The 10,412-nt window shown below is 37.1% G+C and overlaps 1 protein-coding gene across 10 annotated transcripts in view; it reads left to right on the forward strand.

The window, feature by feature from the left end:
- Window positions 1-10,412, forward strand: part of DRC9 (dynein regulatory complex subunit 9) — a 93,784-nt gene that overhangs the window by 6,567 nt on the left and 76,805 nt on the right. For 9 of the 10 annotated variants that reach the window (XM_077767646.1, XM_077767644.1, XM_077767643.1 and 6 more), the window contains exons 2-4: window positions 1,376-1,444; window positions 2,519-2,786; window positions 9,320-9,555. In XM_077767646.1, the coding sequence (XP_077623772.1) occupies window positions 1,410-1,444; window positions 2,519-2,786; window positions 9,320-9,555 (539 nt within the window). In that variant the 5' untranslated portion in view covers window positions 1,376-1,409. Of the gene's footprint in view, window positions 1-1,375; window positions 1,473-2,518; window positions 2,787-9,319; window positions 9,556-10,412 lie in introns of those variants that run through there. The other variant, XM_077767649.1, reaches the window with a different exon arrangement.

Here is a 10,412-nt window from a genome sequence, read left to right on the forward strand (position 1 = left end):
TGAGTGAATATGTGAGGAGGAACAGAGCAGGGACAAATCGTACAAGCCTTATGGGTCAAGTTTAGAATTTTAGCTTTTATCCTAAGGCAATGGGAAACCATGGAAGGGTTCTAAGGAGAGACATGATCAGATTTCCTGTTTTAAAAATTGATTTTAATTTTTTATATTTTCAATTTTTCATTTAAAAAAGATTGCTTCCAATTTGGGGGCTGTTAGAGTTCTTCAAGCAAGAAATAATAGCCAGGTCCAGCATAGTGTTGGGGGATATGGAAAAAGAAAAAAGAATCCACAGGGCTTAGTGATGGCTTGGATTGGGAAATGCTGAGGTCAAGATGAAGGAGGAAGCAGGAATGACTCCTAGATTTCTATCACTGAGGAATGAAAAACCAGAACAGCATGAACACAACGAATAGTGCATTAGCATAACCCTATCTTATTGCATGAAGCACATTTACCTATGCCCCAAGCCTAAAAAAAGGAAAAATAAACAACACCACAACAAAAGAACAAAATCTCCTTAACACCATGATACTTTCTCCTAAGAATGCCCTTGTACCAGAAAATTTGGCTAGTTCGGAGTATCCTTTATTCAGTTTATATAAAGATTCTATCTTATGTGTTTTCATTTTTACATATGAGACTTCTGTTTTGTGAAACATATCACCTTTATACAAAATAATATTGGAAACTTAACATTCACTATTCATTCAGCATAGAGCAAAATTCTCCATAGGATGTTCTTATTATAAAGCTCATTTAAGCACCAAAGGGTTTTTGGCTTATGGAAATGTAATATCTTGATAGCAGTAGTAAACTACTTTTAGGATTTTCAGGATTAATGTAGCTTTGCTTTTTTTTTTTAAATATAATTTATTGTCAAATTGGCTTACATACAACACCCAGTGTTCATCCCAACAAGTTAATGCAGCTTTCCTAAATACAATCTTTGTGTATTCTAAGCCCAAGTGCAATAAATTTTGTTATCCGACAGATCAGGGAAATGAAATGATCTAATTAAACATTTTAGTAATCAGAATAACAGAAAAGTAAATCTATTATATAAATATTGCCAATTAAAAAGCAGAATATAATATAATATGAAAACCATGTTGTATATAATTTACCATAAGAACAAACTCAAAGATTTCATTTACCAATAATTTCATTTGTCAGTAATTAAATTGACTACTTAATAGTCCTGCATCACATGATGTCAGAGGTTTTTCCATTGCTGGGACTGCTCTGATAAGCATAAAAAAGAGATATGCCACAGCACTCATAATTCTTTAATTTCTTCTTAATGAAAAGATAGCAATAATTTAAATGTCACTCAACACTCCCTTAAACTAATCTCAGTGTTTTTTTCCCATTTTAGGTGACTGCATTTCTTGTGAGATTGTACGTGTACCATGGAAGTTACAAGTAGCTTAAGAGGAATGGAAGAGTATGTTCAAAATTCCAGTTTATTTTGTGTATGTGTGCATGTGTATAAACATATTTGAATTATGCCTTATGCTAAATTTATTTATTTATCTATTGCTATGTAATAAATTATCCCAAAGCTTAGTAACTTAAAATACAAACTTTTATTATTTCACACAATTTCTGTGGGTCAGGAATTTGGGAGCAGCTTAGCTGAATGGATGGTGCTGGCTTGGGGTCTGTCATAAGGCTGAAATTGCCCAGGACTGTAATCATCTGAAAATTTGACTGGGGCTGCAAGATTCACTCCCACATAGCTGGGGAGTTGATGCTGGCTGTTGGTAAGAAGCCATAGTTCTCTCCTTCACAGACTTCTCCAAAGGGCTGTTTAAGTGTCCTCATGACAAGGCAGCTGGCTTCTCACAGAGTGAAAGATATGAGACAGTAAGAGAGAAGCTGCAATGTCTTTTATCACCTAACCTTGGAACCCATAATATCCTCCTGGTTACATAGCTTAGTTAGTCCTATTAATATGGGAGAGAAAGGGCATGAATACAAGAAGGTAAGACTCATATGGGCCCACTTTGGAGACTGGTTACTACATTTTGTTTTTGTTGTTAATGTACTTTTTAAATCCTTTTTTTTCCCTTTAAAGTAAACTGTGTACCAACCTGGGGCTCAGACTCACAACCCTAAGATCAAGAGTCACATGCTCCACAGACTGAGCCAGCTGGGTGCTCCTGCTATATTCCATTTTTTATTAATCATGAGACACTTTTGGTTAGCATCTAAAGACGTTGCTTGAAAAAAAGTTAATTTGGGTTCAAATTCAAATTGGTTAGGCATAGCCAAATAGTATGGGTTACACAGAATTTTACCCAGCAAGTGGCTTGCCTTTGGTTAGTCAGAATGTCACAGGGAGATATTTAGCAGAACCACATGTGAACTACTTTTGTTCTTTATGTTGGTTATATTATTAGACAATATGGCCTTCACAGGAGCCAATCTATATGTTCCCTGTGCTTTTGAGTTTATGCAATTTTTAAACATTTGGTGGCCGACTTTTTTTTACTTTTCTTTTTTTCTGTTTCTTTAGAGACCAATTAGAAGCCTCAAATCTTCCATCAAAAGTCTGGCATTCTGAGATGACAGTGTCAGTGATAGGTGAGCCACCTGCTGCTGTAGAGGAAGAAAAAGAAACAGCTGAAGAAACAAACATAGACATCATCCCGGAAATCATAGAACCACTCTCCATTCTAGATGTGCTGAGGATCTCTGCAGTTCTGGAGGATACCACAGATCAGCTCTCTATTCTGAACTACATCATGCCAGTTCAGTATGAAAGAGGACAAAGTGTCAGCGTGGTATATACACTCACCATCATTTGATTTTTGCTTTCTTTTCTTTTTATTTCTCTATCATGTACAGTATTTATGCCATTAAATTTAACACGGGAAATAGTACCTTTATCTGAGATTAAAAAGGCTGTAATAATTACCTGAGATATGTACTCTGAATCGATGGGGTGAGATACCAATAGCTCAAGAGACATTGCCAGTCAGAGTATCCTTTTCTTCTGATATGTTGGCATCATTCAAAAAGGCCTATAGTTAAATCAGTATATGGTGTATGTACTGAGAGTAGCCAGATTACTGAGTTGTCGTACCTGTCTTCTATTCCTTATCTGCTGAAAGCTAATTGAACAGTAGTGGGAGGAAATTCAGTTGGACCTTCTTAATGTTTCTTTATTCTAAAATGACTTTGTTATGTTGTTGAATTTGTTACAACCTGCCTTTTGGATTTCCAGCTACACCATTATGTCAGCCATTTTCAGTGGTGTTATGGACTCCTCCTCAAAGGGCTATCGAATTATCAAAACATTCAACTTGATAGCAAAATTTTCACAAATTCTCAAGCTCTTATAAATTTAAATAACTTAGATTGTAGTGTAAAATGGAAAAAATTTATAAGTACAAATACACATTTATTCAGCAAAATTACCTTATATGATTTGTATAGAATATACTAATTCTGATTCTATGACAGATGAAAATTGCTACATAAACAACAAAGTTCATTGCTTTCCATGTCTAATGGAAAAGAAGTCCATATTTATTGTGACTACATAATTACGTTTAATTTCACCTTACAGTTTTTAAATAATAATTATTATGATGATATGTATAGTCTGGGTTTGTTAAACTTTTATTAAAGTTTGAAAGTTATACAAAATTTTAATAGAACACTGGATTTGGAGCAGCACCTGGGTGGCTCAGTCAAAGTGTCCAACCATTGGTTTTGGGTCAGATCATGGTACATGAGTTTAAGCCCCACATCTGGCCTTGCACTGATGCTGTGGAGCCTGCTTCAGATTCTCTCCCTCCCTGTCTGTACCTCCCCTGCTCATTCTCTCTCTCAAAAAACTTAATAAAAATTACTTTAAAGAATACTGGATTTGGAGCCAGGAGCTCTTTGCAGTTTAGTTGAGTACTGTCAGTTCATTTCACTTTCTTGGTCTTCATGTTCTCATTTGTAAAATGTGATGAAGTTTGTGTGTGTGTGTGTGTGTGTGTGTGTGTGTGTGTGTGNTTTGTTTTAATTTTTTTTTTTTTTTTAAGTAATCTCCACACCCAATGCGGGACTCAAACTCATAGCCATGAGGTCAAGAGTTGCATGCTCCACTGATTGAGCTAGCCAGGTTCCCCTAAAGTGTAATAGAGTTTTAGCTAAGTGATCCACATAGTCCCTTCCAATGCTAACATTCTGTGAGTTTCAGGTTGGTTTTAAAACAACATTAACGGGCTTAGCTATAGAGAACATTGAGGGTTGATGGAAGGAGGTGGGCATGGGGATGGGCTAAATGGATAATGGGCATTAAGGAGGGCACTTTGTGTTGAGCACTGTATGTTATATGTAAGTGGTGAATCACTAAATTCTATACCTGAAACCAGTTTTACCATATGTTAACTAAGTAGAATTAAAAAAAAAAAAAAAAAAAAAACTTGGAAAAAAATTACATTAATGAGATCAGGAATTTTATAACAAATTAATTTTTTATCAATTTATGAAAGGCAAAGAGATCAAAAACCCAAGAACTAAGCCTTTCAATGCATTTAGAATAAGAGTCTAATTCATACATTAAGCTAGATAATAAATAGTAAAGATTCTAGGGTTTCCTTCTTATTTATTGTCTCCTTCAGTGACAATCAAAAATAAAAAGATAGTTAACAAGATAAAACCTTATGAGACTTATCAGTGATATTCTCAGGCTAATAAAAGGTAATTTGCCTTCATAGAAACTCAAGAGAGAATGAAAAACCCAAATCTATGAACAATTCAGCAGCAGTCACTACTTCACTAATTAAAGAACAAAATTTTTGCACTATTTTATTCTGATTTGTGATAGTGATCTTCACCCGCAAAATTTTCTGACTTAACAGAGGCCCCTGCTTGTGATTTTATGGTAGTGTACTCTTATCTTGATTGATAGAAGCTTAACAGCTCTTTTGTCATTATAAGTTAGTTCTACAACTTTATGAAATTAAATTATGAATCTCTTAAGATAATTCTCTTACTTCATAATAGTACTTCTAGCTCATTAATTTTACAATGTCATTGCCCTGTAAGGGCATAGGATTATATTTTAAGTCCTTAGTATATACATGGATGTTTTCTTTCTCCAAAGGCTTCATATTGTTTAGCCTTTCCAACAACCTTGGGATGAAAGATTAGTTAGCATTATCACTCTTTTATAGACATTTTTATAGCTAAGGACATCTCCAAATAGATTTTAATTTGTAAAAGCATGAAGTGGCATGATGAAAAATACACTAATGTATCAGATTCTACCAGAAGTGGGAGTAAGTGGACCAAAATTTGGGAAGAGCTTTCCTGCAGGGATATTGTTTCTCTTACCTTTTCCCTTAGAGTCTAATACCCTACCTTGTACATAGTGTGTGCGATATATAAATATTTTTTAGTGAATGAGCTAAAATAATTAGCTAGTTCCCTTAAATTCTCTCTTTTAAGGGAAAATTCATATTTATTTGTAGTAATCAGTAAATCAGGCTGCTTGACACATTTGCTTCCTTTTCCAGATGCCCAAGCATAAAGGTAAAGGAAAAACAGGGAAATAGAAAAACAGAGCCTCCTAGGCCTTATGCTGTCCCCTTCCCTACCCTTCCCTACCTAGGTAAAATCTAAAAGAATAACCACCCTTCAGGGTTTCCTTACGTCTAGGTAAGTTTCAGTTCAATTGTTAAAACACTACACTTCTATTCTCTTTGTAGCCAAATTAATTTTAATTTAAAAAACATTTTAAAAACTTAATTCTTATTTAAGGTGGCATTTTGTTTTGTACTTGCTTATAAATGTTTTCCTCAGATCTGAATCTTTGCTTATTGTTGATGTAAAGAGACATGTCCTTGAGTCTGTGTTTATTAACCATTCATGGATAGTTTTTAACATTTCTGGGCTAGTCGAAGTTTAGCTAAGGAAGACCTAGGCTTTGGTGTCAGTGTGAAAATAAACTTTTCTTCTGTGTGTAGGACAGCATGAGAATTTAAGTAATCATAACAAATGCACGACTCACAAAGTTCTGTGTCCTGTTCTAAATGCTTTATGTATATTAATTTATTTAATCCTTTTAATAACCCTATGAGGGCAGGTACTATTATCTCTATTTTACCAATGGGAAAATGGAGGCATAGAGATATTAAATAGTTCTTAATTTAATATGGTTTAGTAAGAAATAAAGCCAGGATTCAAATAAGGAAGTTTGGTTTCAGAGTTTTTAGGCATAATCACTATGTTATATGGCCTCTCAAAAGCTAAAGCTTTTAGCCACAGATTACGTAGGAATCATCAGTTAAAAGACATATGCTATTCCCATGGTTCATGCCTACCCTTTAGTGTTCAATTTGGGTCTGAAAAATAAATTATTTTGGCCTTTTCCTAAATGACTTTAAAATCTATACCACACTACTAATTATACCAACTTATACTCTTTGATATGATTTTCCTTTTATTCTTTATATTTGAAATTCATATGTTCAATAAGCATTTTGAGTCTCCCATACCTAATGAAACTAGGCAATGAAACTATTAAAGATGGCCACATTTATTATCCAATCTTATTCCCCAAAGAATTATTTATTTTATTTTACTTTATTTTTTAATTATTTATTTTTGAGAGTGTCAGAGGCCACGCCGGCTCCGACAGGTCCAGGGGTCCCTGAAGGATGAACGGTGTCGGCGAAAGAGAGTGAGAGAGCCCCGAGATTCTTTCTGATCACCAGGCAGGCATCTCTGTCCTGTCAGTTTTTTGTGTCTTTATTTAAAGGTTCAGCAACAACATGAAGTCAGAGAAAGGAATTTCTACAATGGGAGGCCTTTTGCGATAACAAGTTTTTGATATTTTGCAGAATTATCTCAGTCATAGTGAATTTACAACCAAGGATGCTCTTAGTGATCAACAGGATAATATATAGGTTAGGTTGTATATAGATAAGCTAGGAGTCATTCTGTCTGGCTCTCAAGAGGATGAATGTTTCTGAATTGGTTTGTGTGTGGAAGCCATCATGCGGGCCCTAAATGTGTCCATCTTTGCACCTGGGTTTATGTTTTAGCTACGCTTATCTATCCTCATCCCAGTTGCCAGTGTAAGGGAGGGTGTTTGTGGAATGTAGGCCTTGAGGAAGGGACTGCCATACTTCACCAATTAGTAAGTTATGTTCTGTACTTATCTGTACCTTAACTATAAATTAGGCTCTTCTGATATGGGACCAGGCTCAATAGTAACTCTTGTGTTCTTAACCCCCTTTATTCTCTAAGTTTTGGATCTGCAAGGCCCGTAGGAAGAGCCTTTTGACAATCGCCCATAGAGCTTTCATCTAAAGTCTCTTTTGTAAAGGCAGGAATATGCTTTTCCTTATGAGGTATCTGTATTCAGAATATGGGTCTGATATGGAATATTGGGAGGCCTGGTCAATACCAGCAGGCTCATTTCCAACATGAGCCAGTAGTAGCAGAAGGAGATATTAGTCTTCATTTCTCATGGCAGAAGCTGTGCAAACATTGCCATTTCCTTGCTGTGACTGCCATCCAGAGAGGCCGGTGCGGCTCCCGGCATGAGAGAGAAAGAGAGAGAGCAAAAATGGGGAGGGACAGAGAAAGAAAGAGATGCAGAATCCAAAGCAGGCTCCAGGCTCTGAGCTGTCAGCACAGAGCCCGATGCAGGGCTTGAACCCACAAACTGTGAGATCATGTCCTGAGCTAACGTTGGACACTTAACCCACTGAATCACCCAGGTGCCCCTGTTTGTCAATTTTTAGTGTTTATTTATTTTTGAGACCGAGAGATCGTGAGCAGGGGAGGAGCAGAGAGAGAGGGAGACAGAGAATCCCAAGCGGTCTCTGCATTGTCTAGAGCCCAACATGGAGCTTGAACTCAAGAACCATGAGATCATGATTTGTGCCGTAATCAAGAGTAGTATCTTAACAGACTGAGCTACCCAGGCACCCCTATTTATTTATTTATATTTGAGAGAGAGAGAGAGAGCAAGTGGGNTCCAAACTGTGAGATCATGACCTGAGTTGAAGTCAGATGCTTAACTGACTGAATCACCTAGGCGCCTACAAAAGAATTGAATTTATTAAAATATTTGATTATTTAAAATTTTTTTAATGTTTATTTATTTTTTGAGAGGGGGGAGGGGCAGAGAGAGAGGGAGACACAGAATTTGAAGCAGACTCCAGGCTCTGAACTGTCAGCACAGAGCCCGATGCAGGGCTTGAACCCACAAACTGTGAGATCATGTCCTGAGCTAACGTTGGACACTTAACCCACTGAATCACCCAGGTGCCCCTGTTTGTCAATTTTTAGTGTTTATTTATTTTTGAGACCGAGAGATCGTGAGCAGGGGAGGAGCAGAGAGAGAGGGAGACAGAGAATCCCAAGCGGTCTCTGCATTGTCTAGAGCCCAACATGGAGCTTGAACTCAAGAACCATGAGATCATGATTTGTGCCGTAATCAAGAGTAGTATCTTAACAGACTGAGCTACCCAGGCACCCCTATTTATTTATTTATATTTGAGAGAGAGAGAGAGAGCAAGTGGGAGGGGCAGCAAGAGAGGGAGAGAGAGAAAATCTCAAGTTGACTTCTTGCTGTCAGTACAGAGTCTGACATGGGGCTCAATCTCATGAACAGTGAGATCATCACCTAAATCAAAATCAAGAGTCGGAGGCTTAACTGACTGAGCCACTCAGGTTGCCCTGTTTCAGAAAGATTTTGAGGTGCACCAAAATCTCTAACTGTCCCTTCTCTCACAGAATTTACAATCTGATGGAAACATTTATACAAATAATTACAATATGGTAAATGTCTGCTAATGGAGATGTTTCACAAATAACTTTTCCTTTGATCATAGTTTTAAAGCTTACCTGGTGGTACACTGAGGAAAGACAGAAAAGGAATATTGTCGGGGCGCCTGGGTGGCTTAGTCGGTTAAGCGTCCGACTTTCACTTGGGTCATGATCTCGCAGTTCGTGGGTTCTAGCCCCACGTTGGGCTCTGTGCTGACTGCCAGCTCAGAGCCTGGAGCCTGTTTCAGTCTGTGACTCCTTCTCTCTCTGACCCTCCCCTGCTCATGCTGTCTCTCTCTCTCTTAGAAATAAATTTAAAAAAAAAAAAAAAAAAGAAAAGGAATATTGTCTAGAGGCAGGAAAGCACAAAATAGCAGGACGTGGTTTGTGTGGCTCAAGAAAAGGGTAATTTTCTTGTGTGTTGAATACAAGTGGCCGAAAATGAGGTTGAAAAATGTAGGCAGAGGCCCTGTATAGCATTGTTTCTTTACTCTTAAAAATCTGTATTACATAAAACACTATTTCTTGTTTTTAGAAAAAAAATAAAGAAGTTAATTTTGAAGGAAAGAACTTAGAAAAACTTTCAGATGCCCCCAAAACCTCGAAAATGTCCAGTCCATTCTTACCTAAAGAAGAAACCAAGTTGCCAGAAATCAGACAAGGAAGCCAATTGGCCGACGAATTTAACAAAATGCAAGATGTTGTCTTCAAAAAACCTACAAGACAGACCATAATGTCTACAGAGACACTGAAAAAAATTCAGGTGGATAGGTAAGGAAGGAGATCATATTTGGAAATGTAATAGTGTATTTATTATGGATGAAAAATGGACGCAAGGGTGACTGACTGCTGTCTTCTCTTATGAATTGGTCATTATATGCAAAGCTACTACTGATAATGGAATTAGCTAAAGACTGCCCAGAGGAAATATAGTACAATTGAAAGAATGGTGGCTATATGATCATGGGCAAGTTCTTGAGCCTTTGTTTCCAGTTTTTATTTTTATTTTATTTATTTTTTTATATTTAGAGAAGGAGAGTGAGAGTGGGGAAGAGGGACAGAGGGGGAGAGACAATCTTAAGCAGGCTCCCCACTCCAAGCAGAGTCCAACTCAGGGATCAATCTCTAACTGTGATATGAAATCAAGAGTGGGAACTTAACCAGCTGAGCCACCCAGGTGCCCCGAGAATTTCTTAAAAGTAGTCTCAGTTTCCATTGTCTCAGTATTCAGTTTTTTGTTGTCAACTGGCTTGCTGACAAGCCTGTTAAGTTTAATAGTATAAAACTATTATAAAAGCATAATATGGGGTGCCTGGGTTGCTCAGTTTGTTGATCATCCGATTTCAGCTCAGGTCATGATCCCATGGTTCTTGAGTTTGAGCCTCATGTTGGGCTCTGTGCTGACAGCTCAGAGCCTGGACTCAGCTTCAGATTCTATGTCTCCCTCTTTCTCTGCCCCTCCCCTGCTCACGCTCTGTCTCTGTCTCTCTCTCAAAAATAAATAAACATTAAAAAATTTTTTAATAAAATAAAAAATAAAAGAGGATGTAATGTGATAAGTATTGTTGGTAAATGAATGCTTAGAGCAATTATCCAGGGCCACTAGCCAAATGCAGCCTGTGGTCTGT

Source organism: Crocuta crocuta, unplaced genomic scaffold (assembly GCF_008692635.1).
Source record: "Crocuta crocuta isolate KB4526 unplaced genomic scaffold, BGI_CrCroc_1.0 scaffold45, whole genome shotgun sequence".
Classification (NCBI taxonomy): Eukaryota; Metazoa; Chordata; class Mammalia; order Carnivora; family Hyaenidae; genus Crocuta; species Crocuta crocuta.